The 25000-nt window shown below is 45.8% G+C and overlaps 1 protein-coding gene across 1 annotated transcript in view; it reads left to right on the forward strand.

The window, feature by feature from the left end:
* birc2 (baculoviral IAP repeat containing 2) overlaps positions 1-25000 on the forward strand; it is a 102534-nt gene that overhangs the window by 16827 nt on the left and 60707 nt on the right. Inside the window, exons 3-7 of the mRNA XM_064982498.1 lie at positions 1220-1334; positions 14193-14358; positions 23822-23973; positions 24065-24239; positions 24456-24765. Of these exons, the coding sequence (XP_064838570.1) occupies positions 1220-1334; positions 14193-14358; positions 23822-23973; positions 24065-24239; positions 24456-24765 (918 nt within the window). The remainder of the gene's footprint in view (positions 1-1219; positions 1335-14192; positions 14359-23821; positions 23974-24064; positions 24240-24455; positions 24766-25000) is intronic.

Raw genomic sequence — 25000 nt, forward strand, 5'->3', positions numbered from 1 at the left:
ACGCATTATATATACACACACACACTTTACACCTGATACGCATTATATACACGCACACACACACTTTACACCTGATACGCATTATATACACGCACACACACACTTTACACCTGATACGCATTATATACACGCACACACACACTTTACACCTGATACGCATTATATATACACGCACACACACACTTTACACCTGATACGCATTATATACACGCACACACACACTTTACACCTGATACGCATTATATATACACGCACACACACACTTTACACCTGATACGCATTATACAGTGCATTCGGAAAGTATCCCGATCCTTTGTCTATAAAAAAAGAAATATATTTATTTATTTGAGATTTTTCAAAGTAGCCACCCTTTGCCTTGATGACAACTTTTCACACTCTTGGCATTCTCTCAACCAGCTTCATGAGGTAGATGGAATGGATTTCAATTAACAAGTGTGCCAAGTTTAAAGAACCTTTGTGGAATGTCGTTCCTTCTTCAGCCAATCGGTTGTGTTGTGGCAAGGTAGGGGTGTTATACAGAAGATAGCCTCATTTGGTAAAATACAAAGTCCATATTATGGCAAGAACTGCCATAACAACAGTCCATCATTACTTTAAGACATGAAGATCAGTCAATATGCAAAATGTCAAGAACTTTGAATGTTTCTTAAGGTGAAGTTCCAAAAACCATCAAGTGCTATGATGAAAATGGCTCTCATGAGGACCACCACAGGAAAGGTACAGAGGATAAGATCATTGGAGATGGTTTGGGATGAGTCGGCCTGCAGAGTGAAGGAAAACAAGTGTTCAGCATATGTGGGAACTCCTTCAAGACTGTTGGAAAAGTATTCCAGGTGAAGCAGGTTGACAATGTCAAGAGTGGGCAAACCTGTTATCAAGGCAAAGGGTGGCTACTTTGAAGAATCTAAAATCTATTTTGATTTGTTTAACACTTTTTTGGTTACTAGATGATTCAATGTGTTATTTCATAGTTTTGATGTCTTCACTATTATTCTACAATAATAGAAAATAGTAAAATAAAGAAAAACCCCTGAATGAGTAGGTGTCCAAACTTCTGACTGATACAAACACTTTACACACACTACCTCAAAGTAGTGTACACATTGAAAGCATTTTGCTCTCGGAGTATTGTTAGGAAGTGCAGTAGTGATAATGTTGTTATTAATAACCATTGTAAAGTAATGTTTTTTCCCCTCAGAACTGTTCCGTATCTCCACCTTCGCCCGGTTTCCGTCATTGGGGGTAACGGAGCGCAGTCTGGCGAGAGCAGGGTGGTTCTATACTGGCGTTGGAGACCGGGTGCAGTGTTTCAGGTGGGTGATGGTTCTATACTGGTGTTGGAGACCGGGTGCTGAGTTTCAGGTGGGTGATGGCTCTATACTGGGGTTGGAGACAGGGTGCAGTGTTTCAGGTAGGTAATCGTTCTATACTGGTGTTGGAGACGGTTCTATACTGGCGTTGGAGACCGGGTGCAGTGTTTCAGGTGGGTGATGGTTCTATACTGGTGTTGGAGACCGGGTGCAGTGTTTCAGGTGGGTGATGGTTCTATACTGGTGTTTTTTTAATTTCACCTTTATTTAACCAGGTAGGCTAGTTGAGAACAAGTTCTCATTTGCAACTGCGACCTGGCCAAGATAAAGCTTAGCAGTGTGAGCAGACAACACAGAGTTACACATGGAGTAAACAATTAACAAGTCAATAACACAGTACAAAAAAGGCGAGTCTATATACATTGTGTGCAAAAGGCATGAGGAGGTAGGCGAATAATTACAACTTTGCAGATTAGCACTGGAGTGATAAATGATCAGATGGGCATGTACAGGTAGAGATACTGGTGTGCAAAAGAGCAGAAAAGTAAATAAATATAAACAGTATGGGGATGAGGTAGGTGAAAATGGGTGGGTTATTTACCAATAGACTATGTACAGCTGCAGCGATCGGTTAGCTGCTCAGATAGCACATGTTTGAAGTTGGTGAGGGAGATAAAAGTCTCCAACTTCAGGGATTTTTGCAATTCGTTCCAGTCACAGGCAGCAGAGTACTGGAACGAAAGGCGGCCAAATGAGGTGTTGGCTTTAGGGATGATCAGTGAGATACACCTGCTGGAGCGCGTGCTACAGATGGGTGTTGCCATCGTGACCAGTGAACTGAGATAAGGTGGAGCTTTACCTAGCATGGACTTGTAGATGACCTGGAGCCAGTGGGTCTGGCGACGAATATGTAGCGAGGGCCAGCCGACTAGAGCATACAAGTCGCAGTGGTGGGTGGTATAAGGTGCTTTAGTGACAAAACGGATGGCACTGTGATAAACTGCATCCAGTTTGCTGAGTAGAGTGTTGGAGGCAATTTTGTAGATGACATCGCCGAAGTCGAGGATCGGTAGGATAGTCAGTTTTACTAGGGTAAGTTTGGCGGCGTGAGTGAAGGAGGCTTTGTTGCGGAATAGAAAGCCGACTCTTGATTTAATTTTCGATTGGAGATGTTTGATATGAGTCTGGAAGGAGAGTTTACAGTCTAGCCAGACACCTAGGTACTTATAGGTGTCCACATATTCAAGGTCGGAACCATCCAGGGTGGTGATGCTCGTCGGGCATGCGGGTGCAGGCAGCGATCGGTTGAAAAGCATGCATTTGGTTTTACTAGCGTTTAAGAGCAGTTGGAGGCCACGGAAGGAGTGTTGTATGGCATTGAAGCTCGTTTGGAGGTTAGATAGCACAGTGTCCAAGGACGGGCCGGAAGTATATAGAACGGTGTCGTCTGCGTAGAGGTGGATCAGGGAATTGCCCGCAGCAAGAGCAACATCATTGATATATACCTAGAAAAGAGTCGGCCCGAGAATTGAACCCTGTGGCACCCCCATAGAGACTGCCAAAGGACCGGACAGCATGCCCTCCGATTTGACACACTGAACTCTGTCTGCAAAGTAATTGGTGAACCAGGCAAGGCAGTCATCCGAAAAACCGAGGCTACTGAGTCTGCCGATAAGAATATGGTGATTGACAGAGTCGAAAGCCTTGGCAAGGTCGATGAAGACGGCTGCACAGTACTGTCTTTTATCGATGGCGGTTATGATATCGTTTAGTACCTTGAGTGTGGCTGAGGTGCACCCGTGACCGGCTCGGAAACCAGATTGCACAGCGGAGAAGGTACGGTGGGATTCGAGATGGTCAGTGACCTGTTTGTTGACTTGGCTCAGGAAGACCTTAGATAGGCAGGGCAGAATGGATATAGGTCTGTAACAGTTTGGGTCCAGGGTGTCTCCCCCTTTGAAGAGGGGGATGACTGCGGCAGCTTTCCAATCCTTGGGGATCTCAGACGATATGAGAGAGAGGTTGAACAGGCTGGTAATAGGGGTTGCGACAATGGCGGCGGATAGTTTCAGAAATAGAGGGTCCAGATTGTCAAGCCCAGCTGATTTGTACGGGTCCAGGTTTTGCAGCTCTTTCAGAACATCTGCTATCTGGATTTGGGTAGAGGAGAACCTGGAAGGGCTTGGGCGAGAAGCTGCGATGGGGGCGGAGCTGTTGGCCGATGTTGGAGTAGCCAGGCGGAAGGCATGGCCAGCCGTTGAGAAATGCTTGTTGAAGTTTTTGATAATCATGGATTTATCGGTGGTGACCGTGTTACCTAGCCTCAGTGCAGTGGGCAGCTGGGAGGAGGTGCTCTTGTTCTCCATGGACTTCAGTGTCCCAGAACTTTTTGGAGTTGGAGCTACAGGATGCAAACTTCTGCCTGAAGAAGCTGGCCTTAGCTTTCCTGACTGACTGCGTGTATTGGTTCCTGACTTCCCTGAACAGTTGCATATCGCGGGGACTATTCGATGCTATTGCAGTCCGCCACAGGATGTTTTTGTGCTGGTCGAGGGCAGTCAGGTCTGGAGTGAACCAAGGGCTGTATCTGTTCTTGGTTCTGCATTTTTGAACGGAGCATGCTTATCTAAAATGGTGAGGAAGTTACTTTTAAAGAATGACCAGGCATCCTCAACTGACGGGATGAGGTCAATGTCCTTCCAGGGTACCCGGGCCAGGTCGATTAGAAAGGCCTGCTCACAGAAGTGTTTTAGGGAGCGTTTGACAGTGATGAGGGGTGGTCGTTTGACTGCGGCTCCGTAGCGGATACAGGCAATGAGGCAGTGATCGCTGAGATCCTGGTTGAAGACAGCGGAGGTGTATTTGGAGGGCCAGTTGGTCAGGATGACGTCTATGAGGGTGCCCTTGTTTACAGAGTTAGGGTTGTACCTGGTGGGTTCCTTGATGATTTGTGTGAGATTGAGGGCATCTAGCTTAGATTGTAGGACTGCCGGGGTGTTAAGCATATCCCAGTTTAGGTCACCTAAAAGAACAAACTCTGAAGCTAGATGGGGGCGATCAATTCACAAATGGTGTCCAGGGCACAGCTGGGAGCTGAGGGGGGTCGGTAGCAGGCGGCAACAGTGAGAGACTTATTTCTGGAGAGAGTAATTTTCAAAATTAGTAGTTCGAACTGTTTGGGTATGGACCTGGAAAGTATGACATTACTTTGCAGGCTATCTCTGCAGTAGACTGCAACTCCTCCCCCTTTGGCAGTTCTATCTTGACAGAAGATGTTATAGTTGGGTATGGAAATCTCAGAATTTTTGGTGGCCTTCCTGAGCCAGGACTCAGACACGGCAAGGACATCAGGGTTAGCAGAGTGTGCTAAAGCGGTGAGTAAAACAAACTTAGGGAGGAGGCTTCTGATGTTGACATGCATGAAACCAAGGCTTTTTCGATCACAGAAGTCAACAAATGAGGGTGCCTGGGGACATGCAGGGCCTGGGTTTACCTCCACATCACCCGCGGAACAGAGAAGAAGTCGTATGAGGGTGCGGCTAAAGGCTATCAAAACTGGTCGCCTAGAGCATTGGGGACAGAGAATAAGAGGAGCAGGTTTCTTGGCATGGTAGAATATATTCAGGGCATAATGCGCAGACAGGGGTATGGTGGGGTGCGGGTACAGCGGAGGTAAGCCCAGGCACTGGGTGATGATGAGAGAGGTTGTATCTCTGGACATGCTAGTTGTAATGGGTGAGGTCACCGCATGTGTGGGAGGTGGGACAAAGGAGGTATCAGGGGTATGAAGAGTGGAACTAGGCGCTCCATTGTGAACTAAAACAATGATAGCTAACCTGAACAACAGTATACAAGGCATATTGACATTTGAGAGAGACATACAGCGAGGCATACAGTAATCACAGGTGTTGAATTGGGAAAGCTAGCTAAAACAGTAGGTGAGACAACAACAGCTAATCAGCTAGCACAACAACAGCAGGTAAAATGGCGTTGACTAGGCAACGGGGCCGACAGATAAAACATAAACAAGCAGAATGAGGTACCGTGATTAATGGACAGTCCAGCGTGCATCAGCTATGTAGCCAAGTGATCAGTGTCCAGGGGGCAGGGAAGCTGGATTAGTGAGTGTTATCCAGGTTTAAAAAAAAACTAACAATGACTAAATAGCTTGTAGCTAGTTAGCTAGTTAGCTTCTGGAGGTTCTTGAGTGTGTTCTAAAAATTAAAAATAATAGCGATTCCGTATCACATTGGGTGAGGCAGGTTACCGGAAGGTATAAACAAATTAAAAATCGGAAAGAGATAAGAGAGTAAATATGGGTCCAGTGATTGTTTGGGACGAGGCGATTCAGACGGTTAGCAGGCCTGTGCTAACAAGCTAACAGTTAGTAGGCCGGGGCTAAACAAGGTAGCAGTTAGAGAGACAGGTTGCAGTGTTTCAGGTGGGTGATGGTTCTATACTGGGGTTAGAGACAGGGTGCAGTGTTTCAGGTGGGTGATGGTTCTATACTGGGGTTGGAGACAGGGTGCAGTGTTTCAGGTGGGTGATGGTTCTATACTGGGGTTGGAGACAGGTTGCAGTGTTTCAGGTGGGTGATGGTTCTATACTGGGGTTGGAGACAGGGTGCAGTGTTTCAGGTGGGTGATGGTTCTATACTGGTGTTGGAGACAGGGTGCAGTGTTTCAGGTGGGTGATGGTTCTATACTGGGGTTGGAGACAGGGTGCAGTGTTTCAGGTGGGTGATGGTTCTATACTGGTGTTGGAGACAGGGTGCAGTGTTTCAGGTGGGTGATGGTTCTATACTGGGGTTGGAGACAGGGTGCAGTGTTTCACATCAAATTGTATTTGTCACATGCACTGAATACAACAGGTGTAGACCTCACAGTGAAATGCTTACTTACAAGACCTTAACCAACAATGTAGTTTTAAGAACAATTTAAACAAATGGAAAATTACATTTTTTAAAATTATACTATACTGGTGTTGAAATAGGTTCAATTAAGAAAAACTTAGCTAGCTTAGATAATTAGCTGGCATTGATTTGATTTTACAGAGACATGTTTTTTTGGAGCATCTGAAGACATAATGCTAATATTGTGATGAACATTTCTCTGGTCCCTACTGTTGCAGTCATGATGCAAGTGGCGCTATGCTGTCATCCTCCCACGTACTTCAACCAGTTGTTTTTAGCAACTGGTAGTTTTTAATTTGGTTGGCATATTGGCAGGTTTGCTAGCGTCTAACTACACTGAATGTTGTTGAACGCTGTTGAAACGCTGAAAGCTGAACGAGAGACCGTGGTTTATTGTTTCATAAAGCTGACAGTGTTTTTATATACTTTTTTGTTGGATCCTGCGGGTCTGTTGGGCTTGGTTGCTGTGAGCGCTGCTGTCTGTCCCGGGATCCTGCAGCTCTGTTAGGCTTGGTTGCTGTGAGCGCTGCTGTCTGTCCAGGGATCCTGCAGCTCTGTTGGGCTTAGTTGCTGTGAGCGCTGCTGTCTGTCCCGGGATCCTGCAGCTCTGTTGGGCTTAGTTGCTGTGAGCTCTGCTGTCTGTCCCGGGATCCTGCGGGTCTGTTTGGCTTAGTTGCTGTGAGCGCTGCTGTCTGTCCCGGGATCCTGCCAGATTCTGCACATGGAAGCCCAGCTAGCCTATTTGGCTCGGCGGTCACAAATGCAGGTCGCTATTCAGCACTGCAGGAGCTGTTTGCTTTGTTCCAGGACAATGTGGACCGCGCTGACTTTCAATGTAGCAACTGCTTGCTTGCGGAGGACTACAGGGTGGCTAAGTGGCTACTCTTAGCAAGCATGTAGCAAACCTACACTAGCTACTGGGGAGTCCACGCCCACATACTTTTTCTTCCACCCCAGTAGCCGGATGCCACTCTGGTCTGGAAGTGTCGCCAGCGTGTTGGCTCTCCACAGCTGACTGGCCGGAGCTGAGCAGGGTTCCATCCCCGACGGGTTCTTCCCCTTCCCTGTAGAACGGCGCTGTCCTCGACCCAACCAACCAGCCATGGAGATGCGTCACTCCCAGTGGAAGTCGAAGAAAGTGTCCTCTGGCAACAGGGGTGTCCTTGGAGATGTTGAGCCCGGACCTGACACAGACCAGAAACGGCTTTGCCGCCCTGGGGGCTTCTCATTCAATATCTGATCCGGAGGCTCCGGCGCCTTCTTCCTTGGGGGCTTCCCATTCAAGATCTGATCCGGAGGCTCCGGCGCCTTCTTCCTTGGGGGCTTCTCATTCAATATCTGATCCGGAGGCTCCGGCGCCTTCTTCCTTGGGGGCTTCTCATTCAATATCTGATCCGGAGGCTCCGGCGCCTTCTTCCTTGGGGGCTTCTCATTCAAGATCTGATCCGGAGGCTCCGGCGCCTTCTTCCTTGGGGGCTTCCCATTCAAGATCTGATCCGGAGGCTCCGGCGCCTTCTTCCTTGGGGGCTTCCCATTCAAGATCTGATCCGGAGGCTCCGGCGCCTTCTTCCTTGGGGGCTTCCCATTCAAGATCTGATCCGGAGGCTCTGGCGCCTTCTTCCTTGGGGGCTTCCCATTCAAGATCTGATCCGGAGGTACCTGCGTCTTCATCTTCGTCCTCTGTTCTGTCCCTCTCCGGTGGCTTCTACCTCGGGTTCAGATTCTCGGAGCTCCCACCCTCATCAGACCGTAAGGCTGCCTGAGAGACCTGTCGCTTCACCAGCTGTCATCATAGGCAGCTCTATGGTGAGAAACATCTCAGTCTCCAAGGCAAAACCCCTGTTACCCAGGAACACGAATACAGGACATAACAAGGCTGCTTCTGACTGTCCTACCACAGATGCCGGGAGCTGACACTGTCGTAGTCCATGTGGGGTCAAACGACATCAGGAGGGCTAGCTCGGAACATCTGGAAAATGGATTTTAAGGAACTGATTTTAGCATTAAAATACTCCAAACAATGGCCGGTCATTTCAGGTCCAGTACCATCGCCGTTCAGATGTGAACATTTCAGCAGGCGACTGGCATTACACATCTGGCTAAAAGACTGTAGCTCTGCTGGAGTCACTTTTATTGATAACTTTGACACCTTCTGGAAACAGAAGATCCTCTACAGGAATGACGGAATCCATCCAAATCATCTTGGCTCCTGGCCTCTGTCCACGCATTTTAAGGCTGCGTTGAAAACTCTGTTATTAGTCACATTCAAATCAAATTTATTTGTCACATACACATGGTTAGCAGATGTTAATGCGAGTGTAGCGAAGTGCTTGTGCTTCTAGTTCCGACAATGCAGTAATAACCAATGAGTAATCTAACCTAACAATTCCAAACTACGACCTTATACACACAAGTGTAAAGGGATAAAGAATATGTACATAAAGATATGTGAATGAGTGATGGTACAGAACGGCATAGGCAAGATGCAGTAGATGGTATCGAGTACAGTATATACACATGAGATGAGTAATGTAGGGTATATAAACATAAAGTGGCATAGTTTAAAGTTGCTAGTGATACATGTATTACATAAAGATGCAGTAGATGATAGAGTACAGTATATACATATACATATGAGATGAGTAATGTTGGGTATGTAAACATATCAAGTAGCATTGTTTAAAGTGGCTAGTGATATATTTTACATCAATTTCCATCAATTCCCATTATTAAAGTGGCTGGAGTTGAGTCAGTGTGTTGGCAACAGCCACTCAATGTTAGTGGTGGCTGTTTAACAGTCTGATGGCCTTGAGATAGAAGCTGTTTTTCAGTCACCTGTACTGACCACGCCTTCTGGATGATAGCGGGGTGAACAGGCAGTGGCTCGGGTGGTTGTTGTCCTTGATGATCTTTATGGCCTTCCTGTGACATCGGGTGGTGTAGGTGTCCTGCAGACCTCACTACCCACTGGAGAGCCTTACGGGTGTGGGCGGAACAGTTGCCGTACCAGGCGGTGATACAGCCCGACAGGATGCTCTCGATTGTGCATCTGTAGAAGTTAGTAAGTGCTTTTGGTGACAAGTCGAATTTCTTCAGCCTCCTGAGGTTGAAGAGGCGTTGCTGCTCCTTCTTCACGACTGTGTGGGTGGACCAATTCAGTTTGTCCGTGATGTGTATGTCGAAGAACTTAACTTACTACCCTCTCCACTACTGTCCCGTCGATGTGGATAGGGGGGTGTTCCCTCTGCTGTTTCCTGAAGTCTACAATCATCTCCTTTGTTTTGTTGACGTTGAGTGTGAGGTTATTTTCCTGACACCACACTCCGAGGGCCCTCTCCTCCCTGTACTCTGTCTCGTCGTTGTTGGTAATCAAGCCTACCACTGTAGTGTCGTCCACAAACTTGATGATTGAGTTGGAGGCGTGCGTGGCCACGCAGTCGTGGTTGAACAGGGAGTACAGGAGAGGGCTCAGAACGCACCCTTGTGGGGCCCTAGTGTTGAGGATCAGCGGGGTGGAGATGTTGTTGCCTACCCTCACCACCTGGGGCGGCCCGTCAGGAAGTCCAGTACCCAGTTGCACAGGGCGGGGTCGAGACCCAGGGAGACTCACATAGGTATTCCTCTTGTCCAGATGGGTTAGGGCAGTGTGCAGTGTGGTTGAGATTGCATCGTCTGTGGACCTATTTGGGTGGTAAGAAAATTGGAGTGGGTCTAGGATGTCAGGTAGGGTGGAGGTGATATGGTCCTTGACTAGTCTCTCAAAGCACTTCATGATGACGGAAGTGAGTGCTATGGGGCGGTAGTCGTTTAGCTCAGTTACCTTAGCTTTCTTGGGAACAGGGACAATGTTGGCCCTCTTGAAGCATGTGGGAACAGCAGCATGGGATAAGGATTGATTGAATATGTCCATAAACACACCAGCCAGCTGGTCGGCGCATGCTCTGAGGACTCGGCTGGGGATGCCGTCTGGGCCTGCAGCCTTGCGAGGGTTAACACGTTTAAATGTTTTACTCACGTCAGCTGCAGTGAATGAGAGTCCGCAGGTTTTGGTTGCGGGCCGTGTCAGTGGCACTGTATTGTCCTCAAAGCGGGCAAAAAAGTTATTTAGTCTATCTGGGAGCAAGACATCCTGGTCAGTGACGGGGCTGGTTTCTTTTTGTCATCCGTGATTGACTGTAGACCCTGCCACATACCTCTTGTGTCTGAGCCGTTGAATTGCGACTCTACTTTGTCTCTATACTGACGCTTAGCTTGTTTGATTGTCTTGCGGAGGGAATAGCTACACTGTATTCGGTCATGTTTCCGGTAACCTTGCCCTGTTTAAAAGCAGTGGTTCGCGCTTTCAGTTTCACGCGAATGCTGCCATCAATCCACGGTTTCTGGTTTGGGAATGTTTTAATCGTTGCTATGGGAATGACACCATCAATGCACTTTCTGATGAACTCGCTCACCAAATCAGTGTATTCGTCAATGTTGTTGTTGGAAGCAATGTTGAACATTTCCCAATCCACGTGATCGAAGCAGTCTTGGAGCGTGGAATCAGATTGGTCGGACCAGCGTTGAACAGACCTGAGCGTGGGAGCTTCTTGTTTTAGTTTCTGTCTGTAGGCAGGGAGCAATAAAATGGAGTCGTGGTCAGCTTTTCTGAAAGGAGGGCGGGGGAGGGCCTTATATACGTTGGTGAAGTTAGAATAGCAATGATCCAGGGTTTTGCCAGCCCTGGTTGCGCAATCGATATGCTGATACAATTTAGGGAGTGTTGTTTTCAGATTTTCCTTGGTAAAAGTCCCAGCTACAATGAATGCAGCCACAGGAAATGTGGTTTCCAGTTTGCAAAGAGTCAAATAAAGTTTGGTCTGGGCCATTGATGTGTCTGCTTGGGGGGGAACATATACGGCTGTGATTATAATCAAAGAGAATTCCCTTGGTAGATTATGCAGTCGACATTTGATTGTGAGGAATTCTAAGTCAGGTGAACATAAGGACTTGAGTTCCTGTATGTTGTTATGATCACACCACATCTCGTTAATCATAAGGCATACAGCCCCACACTCTTCTTACCAGATAGATGGTTGTTTCTGTCGGCGCGATGCGTGAAGAAACCAGCTGGCTGCACCGACCTCCGTTAGCGACTCTCGAGTGAGCCATGTTTCCGTGAAGCAAAGATCATTAGTCTCTGATGTCTCTCTGGAATGCTACCCTTGTTCGGATTTCATCAACCTTGTTGTCAAGAGACTGGACATTGGCGAGTAGTATGCTAGGGAGTGGTGCGCGATGTGCCCATCTCCGGAGCCTGACCAGAAGAGCGCTTCGTTTTCCTCTTGGTGTGTAATGAGGAGCAAACAGACTCTGCACTTGACACATTTATGAATTTGCTTATTCCAGTTACTAATAAGCATGGACCCATTAATGGGGATCCATAATAAACCCCAGGAAGAGTAGCTGCTGCCTTGGCAGGAACAAATGGGGATCCATATTAAACCCCCAGGAAGAGTAGCTGCTGCCTTGGCAGGAACAAATGGGGATCCATAATAAACCTCAGGAAGAGTAGCTGCTGCCTTGGCAGGAACTAATGGGGATCCATAATAAACCCCAGGAAGAGTAGCTGCTGCTTCGACAGGAACTAATGGGGATCCATAATAAATACAAATATATCAGCAAACCCAACGACGCCGTACACGCTGTCTGCCCGTACACGCTGTCTGCCGTCTGCCCGTACGCGCTGTCTGCTGAAACCGGGTTCATCTGTGAAGAGCACACTTCTCCAGCGTGCTCGTGGCCACCAATTGTGAGCATTTGCCCACTGAATTCGCTTACGACGTCGAAGGACAGCGAGCATGCATATGAGCTTCCCTGAGACAGTTTCTGACAGTTTGTGCAGAAATTCTTTGATTGATCCAACCCACAGTTTCATCAGCTGTCCGGGGGGCTGGTCTCAGATGATCCTGCAGGTGAAGAAGCCGGATGTTTAGGTCTTGCGTTGGCATGGTTACACATGTTCTGCGGTTTTGAGGCCGGTTGGATGTACTGCCAAATTCTCTAAAATTACGTTGGAGGCGGCTTATGGTAGAGAAATTAACATAAGATTATTGTGGCTAGGAAAAACTCCCTAGAAAGGCAGGAACCTAGGAAGAAACCTAGAGAGGAACCAGGCTCTGAGTGCTGGCCAGTCCTCTTAAGGTTAGTACCTTTTTAGGAGTAAATGTCATTTGGCTTTTCATAGCCAAGCATTCATAGGTTGAGACAGCAGGTGCGGGACAGGTAGCACGTGCTATGAACAGGTCAGGGTTCCATAGCCGCAGGCAGTACAGTTGAAACTGGAGCAGCAGCACGGCCAGGTGGACTAGGGACCGCAAGGAGTCATTAGAGCAGGTTTTCCTGAGGCATGATCCCCAGGCTCAGGTCCTCCGGGAGGGAGCGTGCTTCAATTCACACAGGACACCAAATAATACAGGAGAATTACACCAGATAATATACACTGACCACAGCCCCCCGACACATAGACTATTGCAACATCATGCTGTTTAATCAGATTCTTCATATGTCCTGTCATGTCAGGTGGGTGGATAATCTTGGTAAAGGAGAAATGCTCACATGGACCAACACTTTACATTTGATATCTTTTTTATTTAGCTAGCTTGTAGCATAGTGTTTGATATGCAACGCGATCTCCTCCTAATGAACAGTGTCGAGTGGCCTGACGAGAAGGCAACCTTTTCTAGCTACGCCAGCAAAATTGGGCATCATCAGCTCATTGTTATGGATGTATCCAAATGAATGTCAATAGAAAACTGCTTAAACAATCGGAAATGCAGCTACTTTGCTGTTAGTCTGACTGCAGAAGTCGTGACTGTGGAACATATAGAACAACTGGGTCGCGTCCATAAATATAGACCTAACCCCAACGACTGGGTCCATAAATATAGACCCAACCCCAACGACTGGGTCCATAAATATAGACCCAACCCCAACGACTGGGTCCATAAATATAGACCCAACCCCAACGACTGGGTCCATAAATATAGACCCAACCCCAACGACTGGGTCCATAAATATAGACCCAACCCCAACGACTGGGTCCATAAATATAGACCCAACCCCAACGACTGGGTCCATAAATATAGACCCAACCCCAACGACTGGGTCCATAAATATAGACCCAACCCCAACGACTGGGTCCATAAATATAGACCCAACCCCAACGACTGGGTCCATAAATATAGACCCAACCCCAACGACTGGGTCCATAAATATAGACCCAACCCCAACGACTGGGTCCATAAATATAGACCCAACCCCAACGACTGGGTCCATAAATATAGACCCAACCCCAACGACCCATAAATATAGGCCCAACCCCAACGACTGGGTCCATAAATATAGGCCCAACCCCAACGACTGGGTCCATAAATATAGACCCAACCCCAACGACTGGGTCCATAAATATAGACCCAACCCCAACGACTGGGTCCATAAATATAGGCCCAACCCCAACGACTGGGTCCATAAATATAGGCCCAACCCCAACGACTGGGTCCATAAATATAGGCCCAACCCCAACGACTGGGTCCATAAATATAGGCCCAACCCCAACGACTGGGTCCATAAATATAGGCCCAACCCCAACGACTGGGTCCATAAATATAGGCCCAACCCCAACGACTGGGTCCATAAATATAGGCCCAACCCCAACGACTGGGTCCATAAATATAGGCCCAACCCCAACGACTGGGTCCATAAATATAGGCCCAACCCCAACGACTGGGTCCATAAATATAGACCCAACCCCAACGACTGGGTCCATAAATATAGACCCAACCCCAGCGACTGGGTCCATAAATATAGACCCAACCCTAATGTAAAAATTAATTCTGCAACAGGACAAGGCAGAGTCGTCCGTTATTTCCAAGGTAATGAACGTGGACTTAATGGATGTGTTCCTGCTCCAGGTGTAACGTGACGGCGGAGGGCTGGCAGACAGGGGACTGTCCAACAGAGAGACACAGACAGCTGTCCTCCTCCTGCTCCTTCATCCAGACCCTCCCCTCCACAGCCAACCTTCTCTCCTCCTCACACTCGGCCTTCTCTCCTCTACGCAGCGCCCCTGTCATACCGGTGAGATACTACTTTATTTATTATACCACAGTTGGGATGATGATGGAGAACTGATGATGATGATGGTGGTGTCATGACGTTGGGACAGTGGTAATGGTTGTGGTGAGAGTGATATTTCTTTGTATGATTTTTACAGATTTGTTTCAAGTACAAGAAAATACACTGCGATAGGAAAATAATTAATGAGAGAAAGACATAAAACATACATTCATGAACAAACAAAAACTAAAATGGACATCTCAAGGACTTTGGCCCTCAACACAACCTGGACCCGCCCCCACTTACTTCATAGGATCAGTATTAGTCCCGGAAACACATAGTGTCACACAACCCTGTCATCTCAAACCTTTAATCATCATGGTGATGATGATATTGATACTGTTGATGGTATTGATGATGGTGATGATGACGATGATCATTGGGATTTGTATTTATCAAAGGAGAAGTTTTGCCTTGGCAGCAGCTAATGGGGAACCTTAAAGGAGAAGTTTTCTATTTTACAACCAAATTTTTGTGGAATGTTTTAGAAGGGTCCAGACACTTTTTTTTTCTTCTTTTTTTTTGTGATTTCACATGTTTTTGAGAAACTTATCCCAAACAGCAAATCCCTTCCTTATACGTGTGTGGTATGGGGGCCCTGAAAAACATTAACCTCTTGATACTCCCCATCCCGGATCCGGGATCGTGAATAAAGCCTCAGGCTCATTAGCATAACGCAACGTTAACGATTTCTGAAAATCGCAAATAAAATGAAAATAATGCGCCTGCTCTAAAGCTTAGCCTTTTCTTAACAACACTGTCATCTCAGATTTTCAAGATATGCTTTTGAACCATAGCAAATCACTAATTTGAGTAAGAGTATGCTAAGCTAGCTTAGCATTTTGAGTAGCATTTAGCACGCAACATTTTCACAAAAACCAGATAACCAAATAAATAAAATCATTTACCTTTGAAGAGCTTCGGATGTTTTCAATGAGGAGACTGTTACATAGCAAATGTTCAGTTTTTCCTGAAAGAATCTTTGTGTAGGAGAAATCGCTCCGTTTTGTACATCACATTTGGCTACCGAAACAAACCGAAAATTCAGTCACCAAAACGTCAAACCTTTTCCGAATTAACTCCATAATATCGACCGAAACATGGCAAACGTTGTTTGGAATCAATCCTCAAGGTGTTTTTTCACATATCTCTTCATTGATATGCAGTTCGTGGAAGACTGCTTTCCCCTCAGAATCGCATGGAAAAATACCAGCAGCTGAAAAAGACGCACCAATTTCGACGGAGGACACCGGGCGGACACCTGGAAAATGTAGTCTCTTATGGTCAATCTTCCAATGATATGCCTACAAATACGTCACAATGCTGCAGACACCTTGGGGAAACGACAGAAAGGGCAGGCTCATTCCTCTCGCATTCACAGCCATATAAGGAGACAATGGAAAACGGAGCCTCAAAAATCCTGCTGATTTCCTGGTTGCCGTTTCATCTTGGTTTTGCCTGTAGCTCCCGTTCTAGGGCACCCACAGACAATATCTTTGCAGTTCTGGAAAATTCAGAGTGTTTTCTTTCCAAAGCTATCAATTATATGCATAGTCGAGCATCTTTTTGTGACAAAATATCTTGTTTAAAACGGGAACGTTTTTCATCCAAAAATGAAATTGCGCCCCCAGAGTTTCAAGAGGTTTTAAGAGGCTCAAAAACACCCATAATGTCATTTTAGAAATGGAAAGCTGTCAGTATAGTGATGCAGGTTTTTATATGTTGAACACATGAAATTGTGTCATTCCGAGCTTCCTCCTCCATGTTATTCTATTTTGTTACCAGTCCAGCGGTACCTCTCCGTCCATTCTACTGGTAACTTCCAATATAAAGGAAACCCCATGGATAAACGAGGGAAACAAAGTATATTGAAAGCATGGGGTGCTTACACACAAGAAGCTCCAGACACTTGTAGAATCTGTTTTGCTGTTTTGGCGGCTTGTGGACAACAACAACTATTAGGACGCTTGGTTGGTAATTCCTTTATTTTGGCAGTTACCTGTAGCAGCAGGGAAACGGCTCGAGTCACACTAAACGGAATATAATATTGCAGATAAAGTTTTGGAATAACACATTTTCATGTGTACAACATCTAAAGACCTGCATCACTATACTGAGAGATTTGCCGTTTCTAAAAGGACATTATTGGGTGTTTTTGGAGGATCTTATTGTGTTTTTCAGGGCACCCATACCACACAACAAGGATAAGGAAGTGATTTGCTATTTTGGGATACGTTTCTCAAAAAAATGTGATATTACTAAAAAGGTGTCTGGACCCTCCTATAACATGTTATTTATATAAGAAATTGAGATCTAGTTGTAAAAAAAGAACTCCTTTAAGGTTTAACATTAGTTCCTGCCAAGGCAGCAGCTACTCTTCCTGGGGTTTAATATGGATCCCCATTTAGTTCCTGTCAAGGCAGCAGCTACTCTTCCTGGGGGTTTAATATGGATCCCATTAGTTCCTGCCAAGGTAGCAGCTACACTTCCTGGGGTTTATTATGGATCCCCATTAGTTCCTGCCAAGACAGCAGCTACTCTTCCTGGGGTCCAAACAAATTAAGGCTAAAATAAAACGGTACGTACAACATTATTACACCGCTACATATCTATAGTACATTTATAATACCACCATACATACAGTGTGTGTGTCTCTTCACAGTCCCCGCTGTTCCATGAGGTGTATTTTTACCTGCTTTTTAAATCTCATTCTACTGCTGCATCAGTTACCTGATGTGGAATAGATTCCCATGTAGTCATGGCTCTATGTAGTACTGTGCGCCACCGGTAGTCTGTTCTGGACTTGGGGACTGTGAAGAGACCTCTGGTGGCATGTCTTGTGAGGTATTAAATGGTGTATTTGTTATGGTTCCACATTAGTTCCTGGCAATGCAGCAGTTACTCTTCCTGGGGTCCAGCCACATTATATACACATTTAAAATCATTACAATACATTTCACAACACATTGTGTGCCCTCAGACCACTACTCTACTATCACGTGTCTATGGGGCGGCAGGTAGGTAGCCTAGTGGCTAAGACGGTTGGGCCAGTAACCAAAAGGTTGCTGGTTCGAATCCCAAAGCTGACTAGGTGAAAAATGTCTGTGCCCTTGAGCAAGGAACATGACCATAATTGCTCCTGTAAGTCGCTCTGGATAAGAGCGTCTGCTGAATGACTACAATGTAAATCACAAACACAAATTCCGTGTGTGTTATCAGACGTGTGTCTGTGCCTGTGTGTGTCTCTTCACAGTCCCCGCTGTTCCATAAGGGGTATTTTTACCTGCTTTTTAAATCTGATTTGACTGTTTACATCAGTTACCTGATGTGGAATTGAGTTCCTTATACAGTGGCAAGAAAAAGTATGTGAACCCTCTGGAATTACTGGGATTTCTGCATAAATTGGTAATAAAATTTGATCTGATCTTCATCTAAGTCACAACAATGGACAAACACAGTCTGCTTAAACTAATAACACACAAATTATTGCATTTTTCTTGTCTATATTGAATACGTAATTTAAACATTTCACAGTGTGGGTTGGAAATGGTATGTGAAACAACCCCTAGACTAATGACTTGTCCAAAAGCTAATTGGAGTCAGGAGTTAGCTAACGTGGAGTTCAATCAATGAGACGAGATTGGAGATGTTGGTTAGTTGTTCATCAGTCCACAGTAAGACAAATTGTTTATAAATGGAGAAAGTTCAGCACTGTTGCTACTCTCCCTAGGAGTGTCCATCCTGCAAAGATGACTGCAAGAGCACAGCGCAGAATGCTCAATGAGGTTAAGGGGGTTAGCTAAAGACTTACAGAAATCTCTAGAGCATGCGAACATCTCTGTTGACGAGTCTAAGATACGTAAAACACTAAACAAGAATGGTGTTCATGGGAGGACACCACGGAAGAAGCCTCTGCTGTCCAAAAAAAACATTGCTGCACGTTTGAAGTTTGCAAAAGAGGATCTGGATGTTCCACAGCGCTACTGGCAAAATATTCTGTGGACAGATTAAACTACAGTTGAGTTGTTTGGAAGGAACACACAACACTGTGTGGAGAAAAGAAGGCACAGCAAACTGTAAATGATCATGGTTTGGGGCTGCTTTGCTGCCTCAGGGCCTGGACAGCTTTCTATCATCGATGGAAAAATACATTTCCAAGTTTACAAGACATTTTGCAGAAGAATGTAAGGCTATCTGTCCACCAATTGAAGCTCAACAGAAATTGGGTGATGCAACAGTTACAATGACCAAAAGCACAAAAGTAAATCAACAACAGAATGGCTTCAACAGAAGAAAATACCCCTTCTGGAGTGGCCCAGTCAGTCCTGACCTCAACCCAATTGAGATGCTGTGGCAGGACATCAAGAGAGCGGTTCACACCAGACATCCCAATAATATTGCTGGACTGAAACAGTTTTGTAAAGAGGAATGGTCCAAAGTTCCTCCTGGCCATTGTGCAGGTCTGATCCGCAACTACAGAAAACATTTGTTTGAGATAATTGCTGCCAAAGGAGGGTCAACCAGTTATTAAAACCAAGGGTTCACATACTTTTTCTTTCCACTGTAGGACAACATGCAACAATTTCAAAGATTTTACTAAGTTACAGTTCATGTAAGGAAATCATATATTTTTGGGGGGAAGCATCTGATGACCTGACATGGTGAGTGATGAACATTTCTCTGGTCTGTAGTCATGAAATCGCGCTATGCTGTCATCCTTCCACATGTACTTTGCAACTGGTAGTTTTTAGTTTGGTTGACATATTGGCAGGTTTGCAAGAAACGTACTACACTGAACAAAAATATTAATGCAACATGCAACAATTTCAAATAGTTTACTGAGTTACAGTTCACATAAGGAAATCAGTCAATTGCAATAACTGAATTAGGCCCTAATCTATGGATTTCACATGACTATTAACAGAGATATTTTATTTATTTATTTCACCTTTATTTAACCAGGTAGGCCAGTTGAGAACAAGTTCTCATTTACAACTGCAACCTGGCAGTGCGACACAAAGAACAACACAGAAATACGTAAACAAACAGAGTCAATAACGCAATAGAAAAATACATGTACAGTGTGTAGAAGTGTCGGGAGGTAAGACAATAAATAGGCCATAGTGGCGAAATAAATATAATTTATCATTAACACTGGAGTGACAGATGTGCAGATGATGATGCAAGTCGAGATACTGGGGGTGCAAAAGAGCAAGAGGATAAGTAACAATATGGGGATGAGGTCCTATTTACAGATTGGCTGTGTATAGGTACAGTGATCGGTAAGCTGCTCTAACAGCTGATGCTTAAAGTTAGAGAGGGAGAAATGGGTCTCCAGCTTCAGAGAGTTTTGCAATTCATTCCAGTCATTGGCAGCAGAGAACTGGAAGGAAAGGCGGCCAAAGGAAGTGTTGGCTTTGGGGATGACCAGTGAAATATACCTGCTGGAGCGCATGCTACGGGTAGGTGTTGCTATGGTGACCAGTGAGCTGAGATCAGGTGGGGCTTTACCTAGCAAACACTTATAGATGACCTGGAGCCAGTGGGTTTGGCGACGAGTATGAAGCGAGGGCCAGCCAACGAGTGCATACAGGGCATGCAGGTCGCAGTGGTGGGTAGTATATGGGGCATTGGTGACAAAACGGATGGCACTGTGATAGACTACATCCAGTTTGCTGAGTAGAGTGTTGGAGGCTATTTTGTAAATGACATTGCCGAAGTCAAGGATCGGTAGGATAGACAGTTTTGAGGGTATGAGGGAAGGATGCTTTGTTGCGAAATAGGAAGCCGATTCTAGATTTAATTTTGGATTGGAGATGCTTAAAGTGAGTCTGGAAGGAGATTTTACAGTCTAACCAGACACCTAGATATTTGTAGTTGTCCACATATTCTATGTCAGAACCGTCCAGAGTAGTGATGCTAGTCGGGCGGGAGGGTGCGGGCAGCAATCGGTTGAAGAGTATGCACTTAGTTTTACTCGCATTTAAAAGTAGTTGGAGGCCATGGAAGTAGAGTTGTATGGCATTGAAGCTCGATTGGAGGTTTGTTAAGTGTCCAATGAAGGGCCAGAAGCATACAGAATGGTGTCGTCTGCGTAGAGGGGGATCAGGGAAACGCCAGCAGCAAGAGCGACATCATTGATATATACAGAGAAAAGAGTCGGCCTGAGAATTGAACCTTGTGGCACCCCATAGAGACTGCCAGAGGTCCGGACAACAGGCCCTCTGATTTGACACACTGAACTCTATCTGAGAAGTAGTTACTGAACCAAGCGAGGCAGTCAGTTGAGAAACCAAGGCTGTTCAGTCTGCCGATAAGAATGCGGTGATTGACAAGAGTCGAAGTCCTTGGCCAGGTCTATGAATACAGCTGCACTGTACTGTCTTTTATCGATGGCGGTCATTAAAGGTGAGTATTTGCCCACTGAAGCCGTTACGACGCAGAACTGCAGTCAGGTCAAGACCCTGGTGGGGACAGATGAGCTTCCCTGAGACGGTTTCTGACCATTTGTGCAGACATTGTTCGATTGTGCCAACACAGTTTCTTCAGCTGTCCGGGTCTCAGATGATCCTGCAGGTAAAGAAGCCGGATGTGGCTGTCCTGGACTGTCGTTTTTACATGTGGTTGTTGAGGCCGGTTGGACGTACTGCCAAATTTTCAAAAATGTCATTGGACTTATGGTAGAGAAAAGAACATTAAAGTCTCTGGCAAAAGCCCTGGTGGACATTCCTACAGTCAGCATGCCAATTGCAATTCTCCCTCAACTTGAAACATCTATGGCATTGTCCCCAGCACAAGATGCACCTGTGTAATGATCATGCTGTTTAATCAGCTTCTTGATATGTCACACCTGTCAGGTGGATGGAATATCTTGGGAAAGGACAAATGTTTACTAAAAGGGATATAAACAACATTTGTGCACAGCATTTTTGACAAATATGCTTTTTGTGTGTATGGAACATTTCTGCGATTTTTATTTTATTTCAGCTCATGAAAAATGGGACCAACACTTTACATGTTGTGTTTATATATTTGTGTTCAGTGTATTACTGTGCGTTTCCCATAGTCTGTTCTGAACTTGGACTGTGAAGAGACCTCTGGTGGTTGTCTTGTGGGGTATGCATGGGTGTCTGAGCTGTGTGCTCGTCATTTAAACAGACATCTCGGTGCATTCAACTTTTCAATACCTCTCATAAAGACAAGTAGTGATGAAGTCAATCTCTCCTCCACTTTGAGCTAGGAGAAATTGAAGTGCATGTCATTGACGTTAATTCTCTGTTTACATTTAAGGGACAGCCGTGCTGCCCTGTTCTGGGCCAACTGTAATTTTCACAAAGTCCCTCTTTGTGGCATCTGATTACATGACTGGACAGTAGTCCAGGTGCGACAAAACAAGGGCCTGTAGGACCTGCCTTGTTGATAGTGCTGTTAAATAAAGGTGAAATATATATATATATATATATATATATATCTTTTTTTAAGCGATAGAGGAAACCAAGTCTGGATTTAACTTTAGCCTGCAGCTTTGATATGTGCTGAGAGAAGGACAGTGTACCATCTAGCCATACTCCCAAGTACTTGTATGAGGTGACTACCTCAAGCTCTAAACCCTCAGAGGTAGTAATCACACCTGTGGAGAGAGGGTTATTCTTCTTACCAAACCACATCACCTTTGTTTTGGAGGTGTTCCGAACAAGGTTAAGGGTAGAAAAAGCTTGTTGGACACACAGCACAAAATCTGGGGATGGGCCAGCTGAGTATAAAACTATTATCTGCATATAAATGGATGAGACCGCTTCCTACTGCCTGAGCTATGTGGTTGATGTAAATTGAGAAGTGTGTGGGGCCTAGGATGGAGCCTTGGGGTACTCCCGTGGTGACAGGCAGTGACTGAGACAACAGATTTTCTGACTTTATACAAACCAGGCCAAAATCCCCTCAGAGACACCAATACTCCTTAGCCGGCCCACAAGAATGGAATGGTCTAATGTATCAATCTTTGGCCAAGTCATTAAAAATAGCAGCACAACATTGCTTAGAATCAAGGGCAATGGGGACATAATTTAGGACCTTTAAGGTTGCAGTGACACATCATAACCTGAGCGGAAACCAGATTGCATACCAGAGAGAATACTGTAGACATCAAGATAGCCAGTCAGTTGATAATTGACAAGTTTTTCCAACACTTTTGATAAAGATGGCAAAATAGAAATAGGTCTATAACAGTTAGGATCAACTTGATCTCCCGCATTAAATAAAGGACGAACCGTGGCTGCCTTCCAAGCAATTGGTACCTCCCCATAAAGGAGAGACAGGTTAAAAAGGTTGGAGATGGGCTTGGCGGTGATAGGGGCAGCAATCTTAAAGAAGAAAGGGTCTAAACCATCTGACCTAGATGTTTTTTTGCGGTAAGTTTCAGGAGCTCCTTTCGCACCTCGGACGAAGTGACTGACTGCAGGGAGCAACTTAGTTGCGGGGCAGGGGAAGCATCGGGGATAGTCGTATTAGAAGGGTCAAATAGGAATCCTGACTTAATGAAGTGGTGATTAAAGAGCTCAGCCATGTGCTTCTTGTCAGTTACAACAACATCATCAACATTAAGGGACATGGGCAGCTGTGAGGAGAAGGGTTTATTCTCCAGGTCTTTTAACCATTTTATAGACCCATTTTCCAGAACTTCTTGGGGTGAGACCCACAGAGAGGAGAACTGCTCCTTAAAGTAACTAACTTTGGCCTTCCAGATAGCCTGAGTGCACTTATTTCTCATTTTCCTGAACGAGAGCCAGTCAGCCTAAGTATGCGTGGCTGAGCCTTTTGCCAAATGCGATTCTTGAGGTGGAGTAACTCTGCAAGATCACGGTCGAACCAGGGCTGAACCTGTTTTTAATTCTCATTTTCTTCATGGGTGCGTTTGTTAACAATACCACTGAAAATATCAAAAAAAGAAGGTCCAGGCGTCTTCGACAGAGGGGATCAAGCTGATTCTATACCAATTCAGGTCATGAAGGAAGTTTTTTACGAAACGTTTATGACATATCAGGACAGGTTGTTTCACTGATCAGCCATCACGAACACAGGCTGTAAAACAGTGATCACTAAGGTCATTACAGAAAACACCAGACTGATACCTATCAGGAATATTGAGGATAACATCGAGGAGAGTAGCCTTTTCTAGATTTTTGAGTCATACCTTGTGGGATTGGTAATAATCTGAGAAAGATTTAGTGATCCCTAAATTGAGACACAAGTTTGTCCAGCACCAGATTATGATTGATGATGGTAGTAATTAGTTCCAGAGCTTCAACGTTGCTGACACCTGACACCTCGCGTGGAATGCATCCTTGATGGTGGTGATGATGTTGATGGTTGAGATGGTGAAAATGATGATGCCTGAATTTTTAATAACGTGTGTTCTTTCCCCCAGGTGTCAGGCCCTGGCCCAGCCCCCCTCCCTGTCTCCGCCCCTAACCCTGCCCCCAACCCAGTGCCGGGGGAGGAGCCTGTTGGATATTTGAATATGGGGTTCTCTGCCCCGCCCCCCTCCAGCCCGCTGAGCTCCAGAGGAGTAGAGGACATGTAAGGACAGACGAGAGGCTCTTATTGGCTGGATGTTTCTACGTTATTATTGGCTGTTAACCCTGAAATTTGTGCTGGAACATTTCTGTAGGTCCCACCAGAGACCCCCTACCTGTCACAACCCCAGTATGAGGAGAGAGCAGGACCGTCTGGACTCGTTCCACTCCTGGATCCTGTCCATCATCACCCCCTCTGAGCTGGCTAAGGCTGGCTTCTATTACCTGGGACAGGGAGACCGCGTGGCCTGCTTCACCTGTGGAGGACAGGTACTATACACGTCACCCTTGAATTGCGGTGGAATTTGCAACCATAAGCAATATGTTAAAATGACAAATAGTTACACATCATACATGTTTTTGTTCATATTGTGTTCATCTCTGCAAACAAAGCCTCATTTCAGATGAATTGATGTTCTGCGTGGATCTGTACCTGTAGCTCAGTAACTGGGAGCCAGGTGATTGATTAGTGTCTCCTCTCTGTAGCTCAGTAACTGGGAGCCAGGGGACCGGGCCGTATCAGAGCACCAGAGACATTACCCCAACTGTCACTTCGTCAGAGGAGACCGGGCCGACAACGTCTCCCTAGCCGGGGTGGTGGGGGGGGTAGCAGGCACCTCTCAGCCCCCCGGGGCAGAAGCCCCAGCCCCCCCGGGCCCCGGCCCCCCAGGTCTCAGTAACGTGTCTAACCCAGCCATGCAGCAGCGTGAGGAGAGGTTGCTGACCTTCGTCCACTGGCCCTTACGTATCCCCGTACGCCCTGACCAGCTGGCCAAGGCAGGGTTCTACTACGTCGGTGAGAGCGAATTATATATTCATATATTTAATTATATATGTATATTATTTTTACATTTGTATTACATGTTGCAGGGTGTAAGTATGATGGTGTGTGTGTGTTGCAGGGCGTAATGGTGTGTGTGTGTGTGTGTTGCAGGGCGTAATGGTGTGTGTGTGTGTGTTGCAGGGCGTAATGTGTGTGTGTGTGTGTTGCAGGGCGTAATGTGTGTGTGTGTGTTGCAGGGCGTAATGGT

The sequence above is a fragment of the Oncorhynchus masou genome, chromosome 12 (genome assembly GCF_036934945.1).
Source record: "Oncorhynchus masou masou isolate Uvic2021 chromosome 12, UVic_Omas_1.1, whole genome shotgun sequence".
NCBI classification, from domain to species: domain Eukaryota; kingdom Metazoa; phylum Chordata; class Actinopteri; order Salmoniformes; family Salmonidae; genus Oncorhynchus; species Oncorhynchus masou.